Source organism: Oryctolagus cuniculus, chromosome 7 (assembly GCF_051225735.1).
Source record: "Oryctolagus cuniculus isolate XC-2025 breed Fujian yellow rabbit chromosome 7, ASM5122573v1, whole genome shotgun sequence".
Taxonomy (NCBI): domain Eukaryota; kingdom Metazoa; phylum Chordata; class Mammalia; order Lagomorpha; family Leporidae; genus Oryctolagus; species Oryctolagus cuniculus.
Window position 1 is genome coordinate 40,430,845 of NC_142873.1, and position 27,090 is coordinate 40,457,934.

General features: G+C 49.6%; 2 protein-coding genes across 3 annotated transcripts in view; both read right to left on the minus strand.

The window, feature by feature from the left end:
• Positions 1-8,642: 8,642 nt before the first annotated feature.
• On the minus strand, positions 8,643-10,656 carry ACKR1 (atypical chemokine receptor 1 (Duffy blood group)). The gene is made up of 2 exons (XM_002715308.6): positions 10,161-10,656; positions 8,643-9,683 (listed from the first exon to the last, which is right to left on the minus strand). The coding sequence occupies exons 1-2, from the start codon at positions 10,179-10,181 to the stop codon at positions 8,688-8,690; spliced, it is 1,017 nt and encodes a 338-aa protein (XP_002715354.2). The 5' UTR covers positions 10,182-10,656; the 3' UTR covers positions 8,643-8,687.
• Positions 10,657-12,858: 2,202 nt separating this feature from the next.
• Positions 12,859-27,090, minus strand: part of CADM3 (cell adhesion molecule 3) — a 30,134-nt gene continuing 15,902 nt past the window's right edge. Inside the window, exons 2-10 of one of the 2 annotated variants that reach the window (XM_051858486.3) lie at positions 24,303-24,404; positions 21,882-22,022; positions 21,287-21,439; positions 20,512-20,649; positions 20,041-20,211; positions 18,079-18,169; positions 17,521-17,690; positions 14,904-15,029; positions 12,859-14,036 (exon numbers count right to left, since the gene is read on the minus strand). In XM_051858486.3, the coding sequence (XP_051714446.1) occupies positions 13,918-14,036; positions 14,904-15,029; positions 17,521-17,690; positions 18,079-18,169; positions 20,041-20,211; positions 20,512-20,649; positions 21,287-21,439; positions 21,882-22,022; positions 24,303-24,404 (1,211 nt within the window). In that variant the 3' untranslated portion in view covers positions 12,859-13,917. The remainder of the gene's footprint in view (positions 14,037-14,903; positions 15,030-17,520; positions 17,691-18,078; positions 18,170-20,040; positions 20,212-20,511; positions 20,650-21,286; positions 21,440-21,881; positions 22,023-24,302; positions 24,405-27,090) is intronic. The other variant, XM_051858487.3, reaches the window with a different exon arrangement.

The window sequence follows — 27,090 nt, forward strand, 5'->3', positions numbered from 1 at the left end:
TGTTAGCCCTCTGGTCACAAGGCAAGTGGGGACCCAAGGTCAAAGGTGGAATGGTGGCTCCGTGTAGTCTGGTTCGCATGGGCTTTTGTGATGACTTGGGTTTCGATGAAATGGTCCCAAAAAGTGATGGCACTTACCCAATTTGCTGATGGTCTAACTCTTTAACGTGAATTGCAGTGTACATTTTCTCTCGTGTATAACTCATTTTACATCTTATACATCCGTAGGTTCCTTTAATCTTTACACCAGACCTTTGCACTAAGAAGGAGAGGTGCCATTCTCAAATGAGAAAACAAGCTTAGGAAGCTGCTGCTTCATCAGCAGCCCAGCAGGCAAGTACCATGTCTCCAACTCAGCCCAGTGCTCTGACTGAACACCCCTGCTCTGATACACTTTGTATTTTCCCAGGGAATCAAAATGACCCCTAGGATCTCTAAGTGATAGCCTGATGCCTGGGGAGATAGATATTAACACTGGTTTTGTAAAAGCCTTCAATCCCTTTCTTTCTCTAAATTTAGATAATTCAAGACAAGGAAAAAAGAGACGGGAAATTTGGAAAGAAATCCATGAATCTTCCTTCTCTTTTTTACACCATTGAATCTAGAGAACTTTCTAAAACACGTATTTAGGCTTCTCTGCTTTCTTTTCTTAGGTTTGCTGTATAGCCAGTTTCAGCACAAGTGGGAAATGAAGTGACAGTATCTAACCACTAGAGGGAACCCAGGCATCAGCTGCAATTTTTTTGTAGCATTTGGTGCCAGGAACTGCATCCACCTCTTGGAAAAATTCAGGTCAGGTACAAATCTGGCTTGGAATCCCTTATTGTTCTGCAAACCAGATCCTGAAGAGACCAATGTATCCAAGCTCTGAACCAGAAGAATTCAGTTCCAGAATCCAAGCAAAGAGATAAAGATAATCAAAAGGGAGACCCAGACACCAGAATCAAAGAATATGTGTATTAGTCCAGCTCTGTGATTTAACACATTAGCACAGGGTTGCAGCATCCTCCAGTACTAAATATTCTGATTAAGAATATACTAGATTGGGTCAAGGACTATTGCAAATCTCTCTGCAGGTGATTCTGAGGCACTACCAATTCCAAAGGAAGCCACTGGACTGGTCCTGGCTCTGTCCCAAAAACAAGGATACATCTGCCACATTCTGATCATTTGTCCTGCCCAGCCTCTACTTGAATCCTCTCTGTAACTACAAACTTGCAACTTAAATTGTTTCTACCCTCTTATTCTCTTCCTCTTATAACAGCTCTCTGCTTTCATAACAGTATTTGTATTATGTGTGTTTGTGTGTCCACCCTCTGCTTTTCATATTAGTCTCACATTCCACAAAGGCAAGGCCCATATACAGTATGTTCACCACTGCAAAACAAGGAAACATATTGTGCTCACAAAAATATATATAATCTCCTCCCCTCCCCTTCCCTCCCTCCCTCCTTTCCTTCCTTCTCTCCTTCCATTAAAAAGAAGGTGATGGGGCCGGCACTGTGGCTTGGCTGGTAAAGCCACTGCCTGCAGTGCTGGCATCCCATAGGGGCACTGGTTTGAGTCCCGGCTGCCCCACTTCCAAACCAGCTCTCTGCTGTGGTCTGGGAAAGCAGTAGAAGATGGACCAAGTCCTCGGGCCCCTGTACTCATGTGGAAGACCTGGAAGAAGCTCCTGGCTCCTGGCTTCGAACCAGTGCAGCTCCTGCCATTGCGGCCAGTTGGGGAGTGAACCAGAGGATAGAATACCTCTCTCTCTCTCTCTCTCGTTCTCTCTCTCTTTCTCTCTGCCTCTCCTTCTCGCTGTGTATAACTCTGACTTTCAAATAAATAAATAAATCTCTTTTTTTAAAAAAAAGTGATAGCCTATCCCTGTGATAGAGTACATTGTTTTTTCAAAAAGGATTTATTTATTTGAAAGACAGAGTAGTTGCATAGAAAGGAGAGACAGAGAAAGAGGTATCTTCTATCTGCTGGTTCATTCCTCAAATGGTTGTGATGATCAGAGCTGGGCCAGGCTGAAGCCAAGAGCCAGGAACTCTATCCAGGTCACCCACAAGGGTGTCAAAGGTCCAAGTACTTAGGTCATCTTCTGCTATCTTCCCAGACACTTCAGCAGGGAGCTGGATCAGGAACAGAGTAGCTGGGATTCCAACTGGAGCTCCAATATGGGATGCCATGTCACAGCTTAACCCACTGTGCCATGACACCAGCCCCAGAGTCTACTGTTGAAAGCCTTTCCTAACATTCAGCCCAGTTTTTCTCACCCAGTGTTCCTCAGTCTGAAACTACACACAGCTAATGTTTCTTTCACAGCCCAACTCTTTAGTCATTTAGAAGCAGCTGTATAGTTTTCACACTTTGCTATGTAAGTATCCCTTGCTCCTTCAGCCCTCCTCGTAGGAGTAACATGTTTTCTAGATTGTCATCATCTTGGTCACCCCCCCTTTTAAAAGTTCTGACTTGGTAGTGGCCCTTTCAATACGTGGCACCTGGAACTGGGCTCTCTCTTCTAAATGCAGCCTGCTCAGGGCAGGAGTGGCACGATGCCCTCTCTTGTCCCGTACACTGCGTCTTAATGCAGCTTGAGTCTGCATTAGCTCTTTGGCTGCCACACATGCTATTGAATCATCTTTAGCCTGTGGCCAAGTGAAACCTCTAAATCTTTTTTTTTTTTTTTTTGGTAACAAAAACTTCTGTTGAGCCATGTCCCTTTTATCCTGTTTTTGTGCAGCTGATTTTTTAAGATGAAGATTCTGCCTTAATCTCTATTAAATTTTATTCAATTTCTGGAATTTTTGTTAGCCCAATGATCCTCCTCCTCTTGCTTCTTTCATACTCCCTAAAGGTTTCCAGGGATCTCCCCCTGTCAATCAAGTGTGCATGTAAAGTGAGCAGCCCTGTTCCGAGGCCTGAAGGAGACCATGGTTGGGAGAAGCCTGGTTGTGGTTTTGGAAGCTTGCAGGCTGTTATCAGAGACAATATGCTTCTTCTTCACCTCTTCCTGAGGTCACAGACAGACACAGGCCAACAAATTAATACACAGCGTTCCTCTCCAGTCCTCCACACCCATTCTGTCTCCCTTGGGGATTGCCTTTGGAGTCTACCATGACTGCCTTGGAAGAGCATGTGGGGCACAGGCCTTTAGGCACCGTCTTCTCGGCTCCTGCAAGTGGAGAACGTTCCTGAACTTGGCAGTGAGACAGGACCACCTGCTGACGTAATTTCCTACTGCTCTCCAGCTGTGAGGGAGAAGCATGGCCCCTGCAGTGTAGGTATCTGAGGGCTTTGTGGATTTCCATGTGTCCTGAAATCCAAATTACGTCCAGAGGGCCAGGAAGTCCTGAGAGCCAGGGAAGGAAGGAAGGATTTGCAAGGGGCCAAAAGGGGTCCAAGGAAATGTTCGAAGTGTACCTTATTCATCACTTTGTTATTCACTATCTTGAACTTAGTAGGTATTCAGTAAATTCTTTCAGTGCAATGAGTTATAGACCTCAAAGTGCCTTTAAGGGTTAACTTGACAAGTACCCAGCACTGCAGTCAGAAATATCCCCACAGGGGGGCGACAGAGGCCAGAAGGTGAGAAATGGATGGCGCTCAGGAGTGGGCAAGGGGTAAGGTGGGCAGGGGCGCTGAGCTGAAACTGAAAAGGGAAACTGAAACGAAGGAAATCGTGGAGACCAAATTGATCTTTAGGTCCAATGGAGTGTGGGCCCTCACCCCGAGTGTGAGGAGTGGCTGGACTGGAGTTTGATCTGACCTAATAGAAGATTTTGTCTCTGAGAACTCTGGAGCGGTGTCCTGTGACTCACTTTTCCTGGAATACAGATGAAAAGTGAAAACCCCTCCCAGCTTCCCCCTGCTGTCTAAATCCCAGCAGTGACCCAAGAAGGAAGATGCCACTGTCCCTCCAGCGTGTGGCTCAGGACTGTGGTGAAGTCCCGCTGGTCCTCCTCTCTCCAACTGGCAATAAACTGACTCAGAAAACAGGTCCACAGGTCAGAAATGCTATCCTATCTTCAGCCACCAAAAGACAAATGAGGTGTGAGAGATGGGGACAGAGGGAGAGGTCAGTTTTTTTCTTTCCCCTTTCTTTCTTTCTTTTCTTTCTTTCTTTGGAATCAACTGCTTGCTTTCTTGTTCTTCTTCCTACTGGACTGAAATATCCAATATGGGCAGATTTCTTACATAAAATGGATCAATTTGTTTATGTATTCAATCAATACTTGCTGAGCTCTGTGTGGCAGCCTCTGGTCCCCTTGGAGCATATTCACCAGGGATGGAAGAAAAGAGTGGACCGCCACTAAGAAGAAGATAATAAATGACTGGACACGGCAATCTTAGTGCGCAGCAAAGGCTACAACAGAGCAGCCCAGATGAATCGGTTAGAGAATAACTGGGAGTGTGGGGTGGCCAGGGTTACGTGCCATTGGATGCCAGGGAGGTCAGTCTTAGAGATCCCAAAGATGAGAAACTGCCAGTCACATCAGGAGCAGAAGAGTGTTCTAGGCAGATGAGAAGTCAATGCAAAGACTCTCAGCATGAAAAGGATATTTTCAAAGGATATACTCTTCTCTGAAGAGAGAACATCCACTTTGCTTATGACTGTGTCCAAACACCGATGGAGTCTACGGTCACAAAAGGCTTCCATAGCCTTGGTGGCCCATGGCAACAGCCTCAGCTGATCACTGACGTCATAAATAAGAGTGTTAATTGTTAAAGGAACTTCAGAAGTCACTGTGCACTTACTCCCCATGGAGGACCTCCATCCCTGATGAGTTGTACTATGAGAACCGAATGCAAAATTTGTTCTCAAACTGTACTCTATATGTTGTGTGTGCAAACTGTTGAAATCTATGCTTACCATGGAGTTGGTCCTCTGTATATAAAATCAAACTAAAAATGAACCATAATGAAGAAGAAGATGGGAGAGGGAGAGGGAGGTGGGATGGGAGTTGGGGAGGGAGGGTGGGTATGGGGGAAAAAAAACACTATATTCCTAAAGTTGTATCTATGAAAAAAAATGCATTCATTAAATAAAAACTTAAAAAATAAAATTGAAAAAGTTTTGTGAAAAAATAAAAGAAAAGGATGTTTTTCCACTCAGAGTATAGGAGAGCTGCCACTGAGCACAAAATTGAGTGAACAAGAGAGAGACACAGCTTTGGACAGACGGAAGCACTAGGGCACAACCCTGAGCGAAGCAACACTTGGGGCGCGATGTGAAATTTTCCTAAAGGGAGACTGTGTGACTTTCATCAGATCTTCTAAGAGGCACGCAACCCTCCTCTCCTGCCCTCCTCCCACACATGAGCAGCACCTGACTTAAAGAGAGAGTGGCCCATGTTCTTAGAAAGGCCAGGAGAGTGAGGAGCGACACACGTGACTGTCTAATCCCCCAAGACACAGAACTACACAGGGAAAAACTACATACAATGATCCTTGATGGGGAGAGGGTGGAACTCGAGATGGTATCTGAGAAAGCTTGGTGAGCAAGCAGCTTCAAGTGTCCCCAAATGTGGCAGGAGCACGCCAAGAGCTGGGGGGGTAGTGATGGGGAGCCAGGGCTCTCACAGATAGAGTTTGCAGCAGCTGCACCATGAATGGGAGACACTGGAGAACGACAAGGACTCAGTCTTCTCATTTATAAAAACGTGTCTGAAAGATCCCCTAACTCTGAGACCCTTCCCTGGTGTATCCCACTGAGTCGATGCTGATGTTTCCCCATCGCCCTGAGCCAGTTTCCCAGAGACTGTCTCCTGGAAATTCTCACTTCAGATCATTACAGGAAGGCTGAATGCTAACAGGCATTTTTGCTGAACTGATTTCTCAGCCACCACGGCTACCCTACCCGTAGCTGTGTGCCCCACACCCCTCCTGCCCAAATCACCTGGTAGATGTCTGGAGAGGATTTGGAAGGACCCTGGCTTGTTAATTAACCTAAACAGTCACATTCGTCTGCAAGGTGCATTATTGTTAATTAAAACTGCGATTCTCCGTGTGCCCAGACGGCGGGTTGCTGTTGTCAGAATAATTAGATAGCATACGATGGTTTTCATGCAAATCCCTGGCAATTAGAGTTGGCGGTGAATTGGGTTTGGAATCCCAGTGAAGTTCTCCATCAGAAATCCTCTGAGGGTGTCTCCAGGAGAAAGGTGGCAATAGGACTTGGGGATTAAGGACATAGGGCTGGGTTAAGGGGTATGAGGAGCAGTTGTTCCTTCCCAAAGTCCTCTGCAAGGGGCTCCAGGCTGAAATAACTGAACTGTGGGCATCATTGTGATGTTCAAAAGTTCTCTAAGAAATAGGTCTCTCCTTAAAGAAGCCATACCATGCAAATCGAGCCCCTTCCTCAAGCTTCCTCTCCCTTCAGGTTTATGTGCTCCCAAGAGCTTGCCTCCCTGGCTCTCATCTTTCAGAGAGGATTTTTTTTTCTTTAGCCAGAAGGGCCAATAACTCATACACAGCTAAAGTCCCTGCCAAGCCTCAGATTAAATTCTTAAGGGTTCTAAGGAAACAGAATTTGTATTCCTGAAGGATTGCAAACACAACCCCAGATCCAGACCAATTTCAGAGCGGCTGATGGCAGGCAGGGGGTTAAAGGGACAGGGGTAGCAGGTCCCTGAGGAAAGCACTAAAGAAATGATGGAGGTAGAGGTTAGACTTGAGGAAGAACTATCCAACTGCAGCGTAGATAAGGGCGGGGAGCAGGCAGTCCCAGCCTGCAAGGGGCAAAGCTGGAGGGGGTGGGAGTGAGGGGAGATAAGCCTGCAGAGCTCTCTCCAGTCCACTCTGACCTCTTATCAGCCTGTGGCTTCTGCCTCTGCCTTTCCATTGTGAGGGATGTGATAGCTGCTGAACTGGGGCTCCCTGTGACTGGACAAGTGAGGAAGGATTTCCATCTGGAGGCATGGGTGGGGGGCAGATAAGGCAGCCCTAGTGGTCTTCAATTAAGCTTCCCTTGCAGCAACTTGACACTGGGAGATTCAGAGCCTCAGAAACACCCTCCCCTCCCTCTCAACTAGGTCAGCTTCCAAACCCAGCCCCTCAGAACGGAGGCAGGCAACATCTGGCAGGATTGAGAGAGAGAGGTCGGGGCTGCAGGGGGATTTGCAGAGAGACTGGAAAGGGAGCAAGAGAAAAGCAAAGCACTGGGGCACATTCAGGCACCGCGATTGAAGACCTGTGCATCATTTATGTTTGTAAATTATTTCCATTTTCTACATTTTCTCTCCATTCCTTTCTGTTTCAGGATGTCTCCCGCGCGTCTCAGTTGGTCCCTAAATCCCGCCTTTCAATTTAGGATGCACCAATCAGGAGCTAACCTGGTAGTTGCTAAGAGACAAGAGGTGGGAGATTTAGAGGCTTTGTCATGGCACCTACCCAGGAAAATTCCCTGAGCTTTTTGCACCCTCCTACCTGAGATTCTCTACCTCATCTCCACTCCTCTCCTTCACTCTCCCATTTACCGGCTCCCCCTCCCCGCCCCCAGCCCAGAGACTCAAGCAGAAACCACTTAGGGAAGAAGCCAGGAATAGCACATCTTTGAAAGAAGGAAAGACCCATGTAGAACACCTGCTCACATTTCCCCTGCCTTTCTTGAGTTGGAGGGGAGAACTCTTGTTTGTGGTCTCTCAGTTAGAGGCTGTGTTTGTTGCTTCCAGTTCACTCTCCAATGAAAAAGGAAAGGAGAGGTTATTCAAAGGCTAGGGTTCCAAAGGGAGTTTGGGGGTTCCAAGATGATGAATCAGACCAGGGCCTCTCCCTTTAAATTTTGCACCCTTCCCAACTTCTTGATCTTTTCTTCCCTCTACACATCCTACACAGAAAACACTAGGCATAAAAAATCAGGGTAAGGAAAACTCATTTGCTTAAGGAATGAGTCATAAATTCTGCTTTCATATCCTGAGAACAGAGATGGGCAAAGAAAAGAGTGGGGGGAGGGGCCCTCGGAAAGGTCAGTGCATACACAGGTGTGTGAGGTTTGCACTCTGGCAGAAATGCAGGCACACGTGTGGATCTGTGTTCTTACATGCATGCCTCTAACAGGGCTAGAGAGTCTAAAAGGTGGAGAGACAGATGCACCCACGCTGCACTCAGGAATTAGGGTTCATACTGAGGAATAAACTTTGGAGAGAGGACTCCTGAGAAGTGGCTTTAAAACTATCTTAGTCTGTTCACCAGGCCAAGTAGCACTCCCCAGATTGCTTCTCCCACCCTGCCTACCATTGCGCTGATCTCTAAACAAAGCCAGAGAGGAGACTGAAGACAGAGAGGGGCTGCACCGGTCAGACAGGGGCAAGGAGCTATTGCTTTGGGCTGTGCTGTCACTCTCCTTCTATTCCTACTGCATTTGCTTTCTGCAGCAAGCTTCTCCTCTTTCGTTACCCTCTAAGCCATCTCTTCTGAGTGTTTTGAGTTTAGCTGCCTTCTCTGTTCTGGTTCCCTTTCTCTTCCCCCTTGAGGTGGCAGCAGCCCCACCCCCAAGAGAACAGCTGCGTGCCCTGAGGACGTTCGCATGTCATTCACTTTCTCCTCAGGCCTGTGAGACACTGGCAGGAAAGTCTGGCATGAAATGTCTCTCTCTGCATCCTCCTCCCTCCCCTCTTCCCTGCATTCCCAGACAAAATAAGAAACCATCTATAAAAGCAATGTAGCCTTTAATTCAGGTTGACGGATGACAGCAGGCTAAGATTTGCTCCCGAAGGTGTCCAGATGAGAAGACTGTCTCTCCGCAAGGGGCAGGGAGGGCAGGGAAGAGCGGGTGGCCTGGTGGCAGAACCAGGCCAAGAGCAGGGGAGTAGCCACACAGTGCAGTATTGCCAGGGCTTCTGCAAGGTGCAGCAGCAGGTCCAAAACCTTCTGGACCATGCATGTGGGCAACAAGATGATCCTGAACCTCACTAGGGTGTCCAATCCTAGGAATATCCCATGAGGCCACCAGAAAATGAACCAGACCCACAGAATGTCAACCCAGGGGCCTGGCCCCCAACCCAGGGCTTTCCTCAGGCCCTTGGCTCCCATCAAGCCCAATGGCCACAAGATAAAGACAACAAAGCAGGCCACAGCATGTGTGGACTGCAAGGCTCCCAGGCCCCTGCTGGATGCCAGGGTGCAGATGCCACGGGAAGTATCACTGGCCAGGGTGATTGGCAACCCCAACAGGGAGGCTGCCACCCAGATGCCCACAGCGAGTCCCAGAGTGAGGCCAGGAGACTGGCCTGCTCCAAGTTTGGGGCCCAGACAGGCACGGCACCCAATCAGCAGAGCCTGGGCAAAGGCTGAGCCATACCAGACCCAGTAGCCCAAGCCACACAGGATGATGCTGTGGGCACTGCTTAGCCCTGGTGCCAGGATGGGCACCACGATGCTGAAGAGGGCACTGCCCACAGCCAGCTGTGCCAGGATAGGCCTGCCAGGGCAGAGCTGCCAGTGGAAGAGAGGTCGGAGAAGCGCGAAGAGGACAGCTCCACTCGCCAGGATGCCCAGGACGCTGGCGAGGATGAAGAAGGGCAGGGAGGAGTCGTCGAGCAGGTTACAGGAGTGGCAGGGGGCAGCTGCCTCCAGGTCCGAGTTGTAGTCAAAGGATTTGTAGGACTCATTCTCATCGTAGGAATAATTCCATTGGAAGTTTCCAAGGTCCCACTGGTTCGAATTTGGGTCAACTGAGAGGGAGGGCTCCACCTGGGGGAAAAACCCAGAGGGGCAGTCAGACCATCTGGTTCTGCCCATGGAAGAGTCTCCTGGGGACGAAGGGAAGAGGGCAGGGGAGAAGCACAGGAGCGCCTGGATTAGAAGGACAAAGGAACTGGCAGGAGTGGGTGCAGTGGGTCGGGGGGAACAGACAAAGCAGGGAGACCAGGGTCCTGGGAAAGCAGAGGAGGCTGGAGGAAGGACTGGAGGGCCAGGGGCCAGGGGGAGGACACACGGGGCCTCGGTGGGACCTGGAAGTCACAAGAGATCTGGACAGAAAGGTACATGAGTCCAGCGGTGGGGACAGGAGACTCGAGTGAGGAAGAGCAAAGGGAAAACAATTTCTAGTGTGAGAGAGAAAGGAGAGACATTCTAGGAGCAGCATGGAGGGGTATAGATCCGGGGGCAAGCAGAAAGGGGAGTGGGGGTGATGAGGTAAGGGGTTGTGGGGCACAGGCCCACACTCACCGGGTGCAGACAGTTCCCCATGGCACCGTGGGCTCAGGGCAGGCAGAGAGAAGGGCTGGCACGGCTCTGTCAGGGGCTGTGGTTCCAAGATAAGTGCCAAGGACTAATGAGGGCCCTCAGGTCTGGGAGGGCCACTGTGGCGGGAGGCATTCAGGAAGCCTTTATCCCACGCCCACTGCCTGCCTAAGCCTCAGGCTCACGGGGGCAGTGGCCCCGGGGGCTTCCTGTTTTGCGGTTGGACCTGCGGGGTCAGACCTCTCTCTGGAAAGGAAAAAGGTGGGGACCAGAAGGTGAACGTTTTCCCGAAGGTGGGCAGGGACGCTGAGAAGCCAGGGGACTTTCCAGCAAGTAGGGGTTCTTGGAGCACAAGGAAGGAAGAGGGGCCAGGGGTGACTTGTGAGGCAGAGATAAGAATGGCACGGGGAGGCTGGAGGGAAAGGGTGGCTGACAGCTCTCACTGCTCTCCCACCCGCCTGGGGAAAGCCAAGGCCATTCCACAGCCCTGTTTGGAGGATGGGGTAGTTAGCAGGCTTCTGGGTTGGTCTGTCCTGTCTGAGGGGGATGCCTGTGGTGTGGACTCTGTGTGTATCAGCCTGGGTGTGATACACTCCTGTTTCTGAGTGTATAGCAGTGTGCACACATGTGTGTTATGTGTAGGGGTGTCTGGGTATCAGCACTGCTGTCTCCAGATCTGGGTGTTTCTTTGTGAGCAGAGGGAGAGCTGTCAAGGCTACATAATGCGGCTACTTTAGGGAAAAACTGGGCATGAATCTTTCATACCATGTGGAACACACATCCTGGCATGTTTAGGCTCTGGGGACAATGGGATAACATATTTTAAAAGGAGACTGTGGCCCACAGGGTAATCCCTGTCCTGCCTCTGACAGGAGCTAGAACAGCTTCTTTGGCCTGGCGTCTGGCAACATGTAAAGGTTCTTAAGGGAGGTGATGCTGTTGCTCCTCTCCGGCTGACAGAAAGGGTATCCACCTTGCCGGTAGATTCCCAGAAGCCCCTTCTCCCTGCTGCTTTCTCAGGTCCCTGCTGTCTCTGCACCCCTTTCTGAGTTCCGTTTCCTCAGAGGAGACACAGCATGGCCTGGAGGGGTGGGCCGGGTGGGGGGTGTCCAGGTCAGAATGGTGAGATCTAGAGGAGTGGTTCAGGGACATGGTTGCATTTGTTCAAGAAAAGGTGGGATGTTTTAGCCCCACTTTCGCTAAGGATCTTCTGCCTCGTTCACACAAGGATGCCTAGGAGCAAAGCACCACAGAACCAGGTGCAAAAAGAGGGGTCCCACGTTTCAGGTCCAACAAAACGGGGGCTAGCCGTGAGCTTGTGGGGGTCGGTGAAGCTCTCCCGGGGGGTGAGGCCAGTGTCCACGTAAACGTCCTCCTGGAGGGGCAGGAGTAGTTTGGTGCCCCACCCCACACACTGGATAGCAAGGACCCAGCAAAATGGGGAGGGGCCTCCTTCTGTCCTTGGAGAATAGCATTGTTTCCATCCTTAGGTGCCCATGGGGTACAGGCGCCAGGCACAAGGAATCCCAGGAGAATGGCCCTTCCACACAAGCATCCCAGCCGGCAGCGAGAGCAGCAGAAAGGAGGCAGCTGAGTAACACGGATAATCCAGATATATTGAGGGTGGCCCCTCTGAGATTAGCACAGGAGAGTTAGAAAGATTATAAAGATACACGATCCCCTCCCTGCTCCCTTCCCCCACCCTCCCACCACGGACAGACGCACACAGCACAACAGCCCCTCTCCCCCCGCCCCCCCGTACAAATATGGCTTCTGTGTAGTATGGACAGAGTGGTTCAGCTTGAAGAGGAAAAGTCATTTTCCCAAAAGCGGGTGCTGGGAGACTAGGAGCCTGACAGGCCTGGGACCCAAGGCTCCCTTGCTGCTGTAAGAGGAGTGGGCCCTGGCTTAAGTGAGGGGCTGCCTGCGGTGCCCAGGGCCCTAACCAGTGGCTGGAAGATTCACGACGTTATTACCTGAACTGAAGGGAGTGGGCAGACCTGCTGGATTGCAGCTGCCCTGTTTTGCGTTTTGCACATCCATGTCAGAGTGGGGAGGACGTGCTGAGGGAGGGAGAGGCAGCGATGCCACAAGCATCAGAACATCAGGAGGGGGGCGGGCAGACCGTCCAGGACAGGGAGAGTGCACAGCCTCATCTCCAGGGCAACCAGCTGAAGGGGCCCCCGCCCCGACCCGCCCCGGGACAGAGGGGAAGACAGGGGCAGGGACCCCAGCCCCTCTAAATGCTGGGTTCAGATGGTGGGAAATCCAGGGTCAGCGCCAGGAAGAGCCTGAGGGTGCATAGCAAAGGCTGTGGCACTGATGCCACAGCTTGGAGAGGGTACGTCAGGGGAGAGACTGGACGCTCTGAGTTTCAGGGAGATGGAATAGACAGTGGGGCAAAAGCACATCCTAAGACTCCTTTGTCTAGGACAGATGAGTGCTGGGGGTGGCCTGGGAAACACCAGGATGGTACAAACCCCGACTAACGTCCTCCACTCCCAAAGCCCTTTCGTGTCACTTTCCACACTCCGTCCACCTGCCCAGGGCCCCGGCTCTTAGCATCCTCCTCGGTTCCTCTCTCTGCCTCTCACTCACACAGACACACGTGCACATGTATACCCACGCACACGCACACACACAGTTCACATTATTCCCTTAGTTTGGGCAGGAAACAGCTCAGTGCAGCGAAGCTCCTTTTAGTATTTTTGTTGTTATGTCTGCCTGGCTGCTGAGGGAGGGCAGACTATGTGCTGGGGTCTGGATGGACAGGACACAGGGCGGCACAGGATGGGGAGGAGCAGTTGCTTAGCAATGCTGTGAAGAGTGGTTGCCGTGCAACGGTCCAGGGGTCCGGGTAAGAGTGTGGGGCCCCTCAGGGGGAAGCAGATGCAGTTCAGGCCCCAGTGCAGTGCCTCTCCTATAGCTGCTGGAGCAAGGAGGGGCCTCCACATCCTGCCATCCCCCAGGGCAGTTCCTGCGGAAAGAGCCTGGCTTCATTCATTGATGGTGTAGGGGAGGCAACAGGTGCACAGGGCCCTCTCCGTCATTCTTCCTCTTCTACCTTTGCTCACAGGTATCTGTGCCCTCCCCACGTGGAAGCTGCATGCCACCTGCATTCACATGGCCTCTGGACTTGGGAGTGGGGTCAGAGCAGCACCCCCCTTCCAGTGTGTGGCTGGCAGAGGTAAAGCCACCTCCAGCCTTTGTTCACTACTCTCTGCCTCCTGGGTTCCTGGAGAAGTTGTGGCAGCTGCTCTGTTGTAAAGGATGGAGAGAGGGCTGGGGATACCCCGCCCTTCCAAACCAGCCCTGCTATTCACCCTTTCCTTACCCCTCTACCTTCCTCCTCCTCCTCCGCACACTTGAGATTTTTTTTTCTTATTTTTTTTTCTTTTTTTTTTTTTTTTTTGCTTTCCTCGTCCCAGGGCCCCCACTTCTCCAGCCTGGAGACAGATTTGGGATTTGATTTGGGATTGTTACAAAAATAATAATAACCCAAACGCAGAGAAGCCACGGAAAGGGCTGAGGGCAACCCTCCCCTCCCCCCCCGCCCTCCTCCCTCCCCATTCCAAACCGAGTACAAAACCGCACCCAAAGCAGACATTCTGTACAGGGGGGTGGGTGGGCTGGGGAGCAAGCGGGAGGGGCGGCCCTGGGGTCGCTCTGTACAAGTCCAGGTTGGTGACGGCCCAGCAGTCCCCATGGGGCCCCTGGGGGCGCAGGAGGTGGGCAGGTGCCCCTAGATGAAATACTCCTTCTTGTCATCCCCTCCTGACTGCCCGCCTTCTGCGTTGATGATGGCCGTGTCTGCGTCTGGGGCGTCATCGGAGCCCTTGGCCTCATGCGTCAGGTAGGTTCCTGTGTGGAGAGAGAGGCTCCTCCTTTCAGGAGCAGCTAGCAGACGGCTGAAGCGTACCTTGCCCACCCTCCCGCCCACCCACTGTTGCTCAGGCAATCTTTCTTTCGTCTGGAGCTTTCCCACTTTACCTAATTTGCATGTGGCTGTCAACATCCCTCCCTTGACCATACCCCTCTATGAATAATGAATCCAGCCCTTAATTGGAATCTCATCCATAAAATGAGCAAAAATAAATAAATAAAAAAAGATGTGCATGTGGGTGGTCGCGAAACTGCTGTGTCAGCCTCAGGAGCAATGCCATTGAGATCCGCCTCCCGTTGACCAGCTCAGGGCCTCTGGCTGCTGGCTGGAAGATGAGACAGAGCAGGAGTCTGAGAGGGAGGAATGAGGGAGATAATAAAGATGTAGGAGGGAAAGTTTAAAAAAAAAGAAGAGAGGAGAGGAAAGACAAGAGATGATACGGGGACCACTGGAGGAGACCAAAGGAGCAGGGAAATGAGGCTCACAGACAGACAGACAGACAGAAGGACAGTGCAGGAAGAAGGGCTTCGGCACCGTGTGGGAGACTTGTGTCTTACAGCAGAGACCCTAGAGGCAGGGCAGCATGGGAGCAGCAGCTGCCTGAGTGGGCAGGTTTGATTTCACTTGGATCATCACCAAGTGATTGGCTTTACTGCAGGGTTGGTGGTGCTGTTATCACAGGGTTGGCACCGATGGGGCTGGTGGCATTTTTTCTTTCTCAGACACTTCAAGGAGCTGAGGGAGTCTCTGAAGGGCCTTCCTGCAGCCTGCTTCTTCCTGCCTGTCTTTGGCTGACCTCCCCACCTCCTCCCAAGTCCTCTGGTTGCAACCCTCACACCTCTGACCTTTATGCCGGATCAAGTAGTGGCCCAGGAAAATGAGCAGGATGAGCAGCAGGAAGACGATGAATGCCACAATCCCGCCGATGATGGCATGGTAGGTGCTGGAGGATGAGGGCACTGGGCTGGGGTCTGGAGGGAAAGGGAATGCACAGTCAGATGTGGGGAGGACCCCTCCCTTACTGTGGTGTTCTGACGTGGCCTCGGGTGCCTTGCACAGCACAGAACAGGCACTAAGGTTGCCAGAACAGAGCAGCATCACCCAGCAAAGGGGACATGCCTGATCTTGGCTTTTAATTTCTTGCACTATACCTGGAACATAGTGGCGATCAAAACAAGTTGGTGTATTCATGATTAAATAAATAAATCCACTCACAACTAACCATCTAAGTTGAGTTCTTGGCACAGCAGTTTGACCTTGGTCAAAGATGATTGCTTTAACTTCTCTCTCCTCTCTCTCTTCCACCTCTCTCTCATCATGTTCCTTTCCTAGCCTCCACACTTTCTTACCTGCCTGTCTTCTTCATATTCCGAGCTGACCCTTCTAGGGGGCTTCTCAGCTGAAGACCTCACTGTGCTGAGATCAGATGGGGGAAGGAGCTGTAAGAAGCTGACGGGGCTAAGAATTAAGCTCACTGACAGCACCTTACAAAAGATGATGGACTATGACCCCTGGCAGCAGTATATCTTCCTGCCAGTAAAACCCCATCCCTCCACCTGTCCCTGGGACTCCATCTTCACTTTGCCGCCATCCAAAGGTGTGTAGACAAGGATTGACTTGCTTTTCCCGTGATGACTGATGTCTCTGTCACTGGAAATACGGACTTTGTCCTCCAGAGAAGCAGAGGTGAGACTCATTCTGCATAGACTGGGCCAGGTGTGACAAGGACAGCACTAGCCATGGTCAGGGCCCTAGGATCTGAGGAGACATCTGCAGGCCCAGGACATGGTTCTGATACTTCCAAAACCACATCAGCTACAGATACAGCTTCCCCACCCTTGGGAGATCTACTGTTTTTCCAAAGACTCAGCTTGAGTCTTGATGCCTCATTGACTCCTGGTCTGTTTTTTTTCTTTCCTACCTTATGTCTCCTCAGGCTTGGCTGGCTGGACCAGCTTTTAGTACCTTGCCTGTCTATGCCTTATTTGAAAAGAAAACATTTGTGCTCTGTTTTTTATGCTTTGCTTGGGAGGCAAATACTCCATAATATGATGGGTTGAATGTGATAGTACAACTTGGAAGGTGTTTTAGCCACACTTTTTTCCCAAGGAGTACGTGTGGCATGGCCCACATTGAAAATCAATCCTGGATCGCTGTTACAGAGGCCATGGAAATGGGAATTCCTTAGGAAAAACACAGACTCTCACTGTCACTGGTCACTGGTCACTGGGGCCATCAATTAAAAGCTCCTTCCTCTGGGTAGAACCACATTTAATTTCACCCCAGGCACACCCACTTAGGAGAATCCTGGAAGAAGCTGCAGCAACAATTTCCACCACCAGGCGTCAGCACTGGGAGCATAGTGGATCAGACAGGCCTTCCTCTGCTCTGGTTTCAGCGCAGGGCAGAGGGGAGAGATCAGCAGATACCAATCACAAGGGCACAAAAACTTTCTCTCACTGCTGCACATCGTCAGAGTCAGGCTGGAGAGCTCTGGGGGCAGAGACCGGGCCTCAGTGCATTGTCCTTGGTCCTGGCATCTTACAATAGCCTTGTTTATTGTGCTGAGGCAGCTCCCACTTGCTGAGGTCAAGCCTTAGAGTTGGAATCACCCATCCAAACATTCTGGTCCCAAGAACTCAGGGCTTTTATCCCTGGGAGGCATGGCTGTTATCCTGCCATCCTCAGCCCACCCGCACAATACTGCTTTAATGATCATTTCAAGTAAGGGAGTTGCTGAAGTCCCCCCAACAATGCATTTCCCACATCCTACGGAAAGGTTTGGAAGACTTTCTGGCAGCACCCTGCTGCCTCTGGGATCTTAAAAAACTTCACTGCCAACTCCCTATAAAGGGGCCTCTGTGCTAGGCTGTCACTGCTCCTAAAGCCAGGTTTTGTGGTCACAGCTTCTTCCAAGAAGGTCCCTGGTCCCTCTGGAAGATGCATCATTCAATAAAAAATTCTGATGGCTGCTCTGCAGAATACAAGCTTATCTCTCTTTGCTGCCTGGGGTCTGCATAGGGTGTCCCAGGTCTTCAGGGAAGGGAAGGACAGAGGCAACATGCATCCCATAGATAGTCCTGGGAGGAGCAAGTACAAGAACAGCCCATTGGGCAGGGGAACATGTGCATGCCTGCACACAGGTAGCATAGCTCTGGGGCCTCTAACCACAGATGCATCATTCTTAGTTGTCAGAAGAGTGTAAGAGATAGAGGGTGGTGTCACCCAGGCCACCACTGTTTAGCAAAGGTGGTTGAGAACCCACCCTTCTATTAATTTTTCATGAACTCATGCTCCAGAGTAGACCTATAGAGCCTTTGCCCTCAGGTCCCGTAATGGGGGGATGTTTTCCCTTTGCCCTGCTCTCAATCATAATATGTGGGCGTTATCAGGAGGCGAAAAGAAGAGAGTACAAGACAGACAGAGAGGGGAAACACTGGAGGAGAACAGAGGAGGGCTTACCATTAACATTGAGAGTGAAGTAGGCCTTGTAGCTGCCCATATTGCTGGTGGCTGTGCAGCCGTAGGTGCCACTGTCGCTTTTATTGAGGAAGGGGAAGATGAGTGCGCTCTCCTGGGTCATCTTCAGGGGTGGCACACTGCCCTCCTTCTCCCATAGGTACTGCTGGGGGCTGTTGAGGAGACAAATCAGAAGTGCTCAGGAGAGTGGCGACTGGCAGGCTAAAGGAAGAAAATAAATAACAGGGAGGAGGGGAGTCAAGGATTGTTTGATGAGGTTCCAGAAATCACAGGGGACTAAGATGCTGAGTTCCACAAAGGTGAGGGTGGAGGTTCCCTAACTTGAATCTTACTGTAGCTTGGCTTCTTACTGGAACCTCAGGGGCTGAGCTAGGGGGTGGCCTGTGCAGGAGAAACCATCAAAGGACAAACTTCGTCGGATTGAGTCCAAGAAATGGGAGGCTCAGCTCAGACAGTCCAGAGAGACAGGAGGATGTCAAGTGAAGACAGCAATCTGAGAGTATGGAGGTGTCGTAGAGGCAGGAAAAGGGGGCTTCTTACACTGGATTGCCACGTCCCTCACAGTGTAGCAACAGTTTCTGGCCTTCGCGGGGATGTGGAGGGTCTGGTCTAATCATCACAGTTGGTGTGTCTGGAAGAGAAAATGGGGTAGATGCAAAACTTTCTAAAGTGCTTAGATTTCCAAAATCTCAAAATCACTCAGCAAACTACAGCTTCTACCCCTAAATGTCTGGGGAGACCAAGAGGCTATGAATACAGAACTTCTTCTCCCTCCATGTTGGGAGCAAAGGCTGCAAGGGCTATTGAGTGTGTGACCCACTTGCTCTGTTTACAACCTCGTGGTACTAGGGCACTAGAAGGTCTGTCTAGTACATAGAAGGAACCTAGTACATATTTTTGACACAAGTAAGCCAGAAGTTGCTACTTACTGAGCTCACAACATTTCAGTTCTTTCTGCTCTGAGAGGGAACTTTGCACTGGAAGCAGTGTTTGAACATGAAGCCTCATTTTCAGTGGTCAATTCAAACATGAAGTGAGAGCTTTGGAACAGCAAGAGATAGGGAAGGGGGTCATAGTTTGGCTGCAAAAAGGTACTGACACAATATAGACGGGCTCTGCAAAGGAATATTGGCATCTGCCATTGACGCCAAAGGGCTGCTTGGGAGGCTAGGTCCAGATGGTGGCTTAGAACAATGCAACCAGATGCTGGGTTAGAACAAGAGTGAAAGAGGCTGAGCTTCCCCCTCAGGACAGAGCCAACCTTAACAACCAGTTAGTGAATGTATCTCCGTCATATCCAGCAGGACAAAGAGAAGCTGGCCAGGTGAGAGAATGGGGGTGCTGGGGCCCCACAGCACTGAGTGCTGATTACCGCTGGGCCAGAATGGTCCCTGGAGAGTAACTGCCAGATGGTCTGGTATCTGGCAGCCGAGTCTTTGGGACTCAGACAAGGAAGGGCCTACTTTATGCCTGGCCAGGGACCAGAGCTCAGGGGAGAAGAATCCAAGGCAGCGGCTTTATACTCAGAACTACTGATCACAGAAACACCTCATAGCTGCTGCCCCCACACTTTCTTAATTAATAAATTAGGACAAGAAATGCATCATTTCGTGACTCTTTATCTTATGCCTTTGTATTTTAGTCCCCCCCCCCACTTAGTCCTTCAAATCAGAAATGTTATTTTGGAAAACTTTCAAATTTCCTCAGATGAGACATTCCCAAGTTTCCACACTTCCTCAGAAATTTCCTGTTCATACGAAAGACATATTCCAGTGTCTCAGGAGCAGTGACAGTGAGCCTGGTCAAGTCAGGTCCGGTCAGAATCCAAGGAAAATCATGGATCGGGGCAAGCAAAGGAGTCTTCAGTAAGAAAAGGATGTGGGATTCTTTTCCCAGGCAGGCTGTGCCTTCCCACAACCTACACTTTCCTGAAATCAGAGAATGTTAGACAGAGAAGATACCTTAGTGACTCCCATGGTCATCTCTGTCTTTTAGCAAATAAAGACTCAACTTGGTGGGGTACAGTCATTTTCTTAACATCACACAGCCAATAACTGGCAGAGTGCAGACTAGAAACTAAGTCCTAGGGGTTTCTGGATGCCACAGTTACCACCGTAACTTGCAGTTTGATCATATTACACTGGCCTCACCCTTATCCCTTGGGTCAAATCCTTCCAGGTGCATGCTTTTGGAAATAAAGTTTTATTGGAACACAGCCCAATTCGCTTGTTTACATTTTGTCTGTGACTGCTTTTCTGCAGCAGCAGTAAGCAGAGTGAAGCAGTTGAGACAGAGATCTCAAAGCTCTCAAAGCTGACGATGCTTGCTGTGGGGCCTGCACAGAAAGACTGCCTGCCCTTGGTCTAGTCCTGCCACCTCTCATCTCATTTTTTATGTATTTGTGTATGTGTGCACATAGTTTCATGTACAGTCACCTGCACGTTCCTTTACCCAATCCGTTCTCATACCTGGCCCTTCTCACCCGCCAAGCCCATGACATACATAAGACTTCAATGCGTTGAGAGGTGGATCTGTCAGCTCCCTTCAGAGATTCATGGTTCACAGAGCACACGATGTTTGCTCCGTCATCCTCCCGGGTAACCTGGAACGTCACTGAGCTGCTCACAGTGAAGGTTTTCCCATTGGGATCTTCCTGTATTCGAGTTGGTTCTCCTAGAAACACACACACACACACGCGTGCGCGAATACAGAGTGAGCCCCACCACACATATGTTGTGTGGTCCCCATCGTAGACATACAGCTAGTGAGTATAAACCTAGAAAAACTCAGGAAGCTATGAAATAGATATGTGTACATGAGAGAATGTGGGCTGTGACACACACATAAGTATGCACAAAATATCAGGCATTCCCGTTTTCTCCTCCTACATCCTGTCTTATGCACACATAGACAAACGCCCCCACTGCCAGCACCACCTCCTCCTGTAGTAACCCTTAGGCAACAGATACTCACCACGAAGCTCTTGATCACCCTTCCTCCAGGTGAGCTGGGCCGCAGGTTTGCTTCCAGAAGACTGACAGTGCAGGGTGGCTGTCTCCTTTTCCCGTAATGATGACTTGTAACCAGTGATTATGGGCTTCTGTGGGATGCCTGCCAGGGATAGGGAATGGCCAGGATAGGAAGGAGAGGCTCCCTGAAGTCATACGTCATCTCTCCCTATGGAGACGTCCTCTCTGAGGTCAAGGATATCCGAGTTTTTCTTTGGTTTGTATTGGTAGAGAACCAGGGTAACCATCTTTTTAGAGGACCAGAAGGCAAGATCAGGGAGAGGAGGTATGGCAGTGGGGAGACATGCCATACCTGAGACACATTATCTGACCTGATAACCCCTAGCACAACTGGTGGCCACAGAAAGAGTATGAGGCTCAGGGAGGCAAAAAAAAAAAAAAAGGAAATACAGGATGAAGATGACAGCTTATAGAAGCTCATATCCCCCTCGCCAATCTCAGGACATTGGCGAAATGGACATGATCACTCAATGTGATAAGTTGGGAGATTCAGGCTCAAAGAAAGGCAGAGGCTTGTCCAGCTCAAACAGTAGCTAGAACAGAAGGGATTAGAACTCAGTTCTCTTGGCATTGTATCCCATTGCAAGGGAAACACAGGCTGAACTTTTGTCTGAAACGCTTGGAGACTTGCCTGTCTACAGGCTGCTTTCGGGTGCCCACCGAGGGAGGTTAGCTGGAAGGAAGCATGCTGTGGGGACCCAGGGGTTTGCGAGCCTCACCGAGCACAGTGACGAGGGACTTGGCGGTTCGCACAGGCATGGTGAAGATGGAGCAGGTGTACTCGCCCTCGTCGGCCAGGGCCACGTTACTGATGCTGATGCTGAGCTCATGGGGCGTGGAGCTCACCAGCTGAATCCGATTATCTCGAAGGGCTAGGGAGATCGGGACAATTGGAAGCCAGGTTTTTACTGCCCTCTTTCAATTCCAGGGCAGCAATTTGGGGTCAGGGGTCTATTATAGTGGGGTGGGGGAAAAGCTGTTCTTTAGGGCACTCACTCACTTTTTGGGGCCATTGAGCATAGTCACCCAAAAGATACTAAAAGTGTAGGTTGGTTCTTGTGCGCTTCCTTGTGACATCCCTGGGGCAACACTGACAGCTGCCTGTTAGGGCTTCTTTGGGGTGCAGTCACTCAGGATCCTAAATGACTGTGCATGGCCAAAGTCAGAGCTGAAAAACTGAAGTTTCTCTGAAATCAGCTGAGGAGCCATGCTTGTTGCTTCCTCAAATAGCATACCTCCACGTTTCTAGTCCCTGAGCTGCAGGGACAGTTCACTTCCCCAGCCCAGGGAGAGCGAGAATTCATGGGACACTACCTCTTTTCTCCCCAAAGTAGAGAGTCTGCTGGGCAGGGTTGGACCACTGCAGGGATGAGTCCTCATGGTCCTTCACTTGGCACTTGAGCACCACGGTGCCGCCAGCCACCACTGTTTCATCAGAAGTCCAGGGCTGGCTGTCTGCAGGAGTAGAGCAGAGTTAATCTCTTGAGGACCTCCTTGGCCCAAAGTCCACATAATCTAATTCAGACCATCCAAGGGCCTGGTCTTTACAAGGTCTCTGTTCTCTTAAGGCTTCATGGGGGAAGGAACAGGAGGGGTGGTGGTGGTGGTGGGAGAGACAGACCTTATTTTCTCTTGCTTCGAATACACAAGAAACAGATAATCACTTGTTGAATGTTTGCAGAATGAACTGACAGGACCACAAACATTTAAAGAATAAGGGCACCCCAAATTTGCACATACCACTCCGCATAGATTTTTTTCTGATACAGTTCTACCATTCACCTTGGAGAACACACATACATATCTGTCATTCTGTGTTTTGCCTTCTTGCCACCTCCTACCTAGTAGAGCAAGAGCAAGAGAAGCAGTTGTGACTAATAATCTCAAGACTACGATGGGGAAAAGGCCAAACCAGCCCTTGGGTTGTACATTCATTTACACGAGAGGCAGCTGATAAAACTGAAACAAACAAAATATAAAGACTAAAAACTGAAACACTTTGACACGCTTTCCCATTCTTCTAACAATAACTTCCCCTCAATCATGCTGTCCCTTAACAAATTCTCTTTAGTGTTGACACTACCCGCCTCCCAACCCACAAGCACAAATCACCATCCTGATGTCCCTGTAAAGAATGAAGGATTGAAGTTTCCCCTTTCATGTGATGAGAGTATGTTTTCTAACCCCTTTCTCATTAGTCAAGTTAAAAAAAAAAAAAAAAAACAGAGAAGGGCTAGTCAGATACCCCATAGATGAGCCATTTGTATCTCCAGTGTGCCTTTTGGTCATGCCCACCTGTGAGCCCCTCAGACTGTGACGCTTGCTTCTTCCACCCAATATTGTGCCATGTTCCCCACAGCAAGAGCTCTGGTTTCCAATATTGATTCCTTCATCTTCAAAACTGACTTTCTGGAACCAATAGCACTGACCTCCAGAGAACTCATCTAAAATAAACACCTTCCAGCTCTGACTTTGAAACATCCACAAAATCTGTCCTATGGCACTGAATTATGTAACTAGCATTGCTCATCCCTGAATAGAAACCCCCCCAAAAAATTACTTTCTCAAAAAGTTCATGGAAATAGAATTCAAAAAGAAGTTTATTTTGGTACAAAACATTAAAAGCACTCATAGATAGTTTTTCCACAACATGCATTTTCCATTAACTTCATTAAGATCTCTCATATGCGTGAATTTTACAAAATTTTTGCACCAACATAAACTTACCTTTTAATTCTATTTTCTACAAACTTTCTGAAATATGTTTGTATTTCCCTACTTTAAAAACAATCTATGCTTCTTTGGTGCTGATCTTATCCTTGCCTATCCACTTACTCATTTGTTTTTGGCCAAGGACACTCCATGTTTGGAAAGCAAATATTGATCACCCCCAGCAGAGAAGAGGCTCTGAGGAGTGAAGCTGCATGTACAAGAGTTGATAGCAAGCACCAACTGGTGAGAGTGGTTGCTTCCAAACTGAAGTGCAAAGCCTGGTGGTTGGTGTTCGTGTAGAACTGTAAAAACCAGAACTGAGGGAGATCTGCGGGATCATGGGATCCAATTCCCTCTTGTCACAGATGTAGACAATGAGGCAATGCGGGTGAAGTGACTGCCTAAGATCATTCTGTATGTTCAACTTGGAATTAGAACTTGGTTCTTCCGTCTCTCAAAGCAGTGTTTTTTTCATTAGAATGTTTCTCAAGTAGTCATCTGACTTGAGAATGACAGCTATGAATTTGAGAACCAGTGGCTGAGCTGGCTGAGCAAATTTGGAAGTGATATATTCCTAATATAGCTCAATAAAAGGTTTGAGAAATCTTTAATTTATATATCTATATCTACATCTCTCTCTGTATGTATGTATATATATATGCCAATTTTTGGCTAGGAATCCCTCTGTCCCTGCTTCTTTTGGAAGAATATTACCGTGATTGTGTCTGCCCACTAATTTTTTATTCTGAGCAATGTATTACCTTAGAATGACTTTATTTATTTCTTTATTTTTTGGATGCTGTGTAGGGTGAATAGAATTCTCTGTACTGGAGAAAGGGAGGAAGGGGTAGGTGCAAGAGAAGCTGGTGGTGCAGAACTAAGAAGTCAGATGCCAAATGGGACGGAGAAAGAGTTGTGTGGTTATGAGGGGAGTGAGAACATGGCGTGAAGGCAACATGAGTGGGAGACAATGGGAGGATGAGTGAGTTGAGGGACATGGAAATGAGGGGCCTGGATTCTCACCTTGACTGGCCAGCATGTCAGGGCTGCTCCAGACTGTGGAGCTGATGGCCTCGTCCAGTGGAGCCAGAGTTCCCAGCTCCAAATCCTGCTCCTGCCAGTAGCCTGGGGAGAGAATCTCCATCAAGGATAAGCCCTGCATATATCCTGCTTCCGCCTGGGGCTATGCTCTCCTTACTGGGCCTGAGGGAGAGGCTAGGCCTCTATGGAACTCAGGCTTATCAGGATACCTAAGAGAAGGTGGGTTTATCCCAAAGGAGAGAAATGAGCTAGAGTCCTGAAAACAGAAGCCACTTCTCCTCTGAAGGAGTGAGTTAAAGGAGGGTGCTGAGTTTTATCAGTCCATCATATAATGTTAGAGCCAGTGAGATCTTAGAAGTCCTTCAGTCCGGTTCTCCCCTTTCAAGGATGACAACGGAACCCATTCATTTAAAAGTGACTTAGTGACAGACATCCAATGAGCTTTCATTTCTTAGCTAGGATTTCTTCTGCTGTACCACATGATCCACTCAAATAATTTAATGATTAGAAAAGATTTTCACACTTAATCATTTGTGTAGAGCTGTCAAATATGTACGCTGGCATTATCTAGTTCTCTTTTGGAGAGTGGAAGCAGAATGAAATTACTTGCCCAAGGTCATACTCAACCGAAGAACAAAGACCAGAAATTAAATGTCTGCTATCAAACGGAAAGCTCGCTTTGTTTCAAGGTGGAACCTCACCTTTTAAGAAAGAGATCACGGTGGGGTTGACAGTTGCACGGAGCCTTTCCAATTCGACCTCCTAGGCGGTACTCACACTCTGTGCAGTTTTCCTACTTTATCCTCAGTCCCCCTCCTTCACCACTCTGCTCCTTCCCCTGGCAAAGCAAATCCCTTTCCTCTTCACCCAGCGAGCTTGAATGAACGCCTCTCTTCCTAGTAGGTGCCCCTAATCCCTTTTGTGAAGTGCCGGTAGCGTCACGCACCAATTTCCCCCTACCCAACCAGGAGAGGCAGAGGGACAAAGAACCCGGCCACACGAATCTTTTCAGGATCTCCCGCCGGAGCGCCCTGCAGTAGCCAATCAAGTGCGTAAAATTCAGTGAGGTCATTGGCTGCTGTGCAGAGCCGGGAGTCGCGGCTGGTGCCGGCCCAGGGGGTCTCGGGAGAACTTCGCCTGGGGTGGGTGCGCGCTGGGCGCCGGCGCGGAAGAGATGAGAAGCCGGCGCTGGGAACGAAAGAAGCTGGGGATGGGGAAGTCGAAACTACCAAGAGAAGTGGGACAGAAGCTCAGAGTCCCTAGGAAAGAAAGGGGACCAGGACCAGGGAGCGAATTGCAAAACCAGATGGAAGGGAGAAAGCGAAGAGGGGGAGAGGGTGGGGGTGGAGGAGAAAGGCAGGGGGAGGGAGAGAGAGACAGGGAAAGAGGAGGGAGGGAGAAGGCATAGGGAGGAGGCAGGCAGGCGGGAATGGAGCCCTGAGAGAAGGCTGGCCTCAGAGTTCACAGGCCTCCAAGCCCGCGCCTCCTCTCCTCATTGTTGACCTCTGCCAGCGATTTTGAGAGTTACTTTGTTCTCAATCAGGAGAAACGCTGATGCCCAAATGAGACAAGGGAGTCAAGTAGAGGAAAGAGAAAAAAAAAAGTATAACAGGCAAAGAGAAGCTAGCAGGAATGGGGCAGAAGGCAAGTGTGTTAGTGAAGATAAGCAGAAGATTCGAGACTGGACGAAGGAAAGAGGCACAGGAGGGGACCAGAGCTGTCCAGTCCAGCAGAGACGCTCCTCCTGGGTGCCCATGGCCGACTGCACACACCAAGGATGACGCTGGTGAGTGGTCCTTGTTATTTTCAAGCTTGTGTGTTTGTGGGTGTGTGGGTGCACTGCGTCAGTGGTTGTGCTGCAGTGAGGGATGGTGGAGGGACCAGGAGGAGCCTGAAGGGTCAATGGTCAACCCTACAGCATTAGTATCCGGTACACAAAGTAAGCACGACACAGGCCTTTGCTCAAACAAGCAAAGGAAGAGGAAAACTGTCAGGACATACTGTGGTATAGGAGTTCAGTTTGCAGAATGCATTTTCAAAATCACCTTGAGAGACAGGCTGCAGACAGAATCACTTTTTAAGAGAAGTTCAGAGAGGTTTAGTGACTCACCTAAAGACATGCAAATAACACACCTCTCAGGAACCCCACCTCCTCAGGTGGTGCTCTCAAAGCCTTTTCCATAGTGCCTGTTTCCTATGGCATTTCAACACACTGTATTGTGACTACTTGTTATCAGTCTTCTCATCTAAATTTTGAGATGGCAAGTGCAGGGCCTTACCTTAGTTATCTTTGTGTCTTTAGCACTTAGCCCACTGTGGGCTCTCAGTACATTTAATTGGCTCTGGTCATTCAGCCACACTTGGCACTGTGCTATGCAGAGTGTTAATCAGGCAGAGGAGTCACCCTATCCAACAGCCCGGTTTTCCTCCACTTGCTTGCTCTCTCTCTCCTCTGTGCTTTGTTCTGCATCCTCCTCTGTTGCTTTTCTCCTTGCCAGTGCTCCTTTCATTACCCCCTTCCTGCTGTGTTTTGCTGGTATAATTTTTTCTGCATAGGAAAATAAGTGAAATGACAATGTAGATCATTCAAATCATTCAGATGAAGGAGGGGACTGACAACTAAGCAGATAGTCTCCAATAAATGGTATATTTTGGATATGCACGGTGTATTGTTTCTATAGGTTTGCAGAGAAGTCACTGTGGCTTGTCTTGATTTAAGAAATTGTTTAAGAGGTGGCTTGATACTTTTGCCACTTGGAGGGGTGATGGT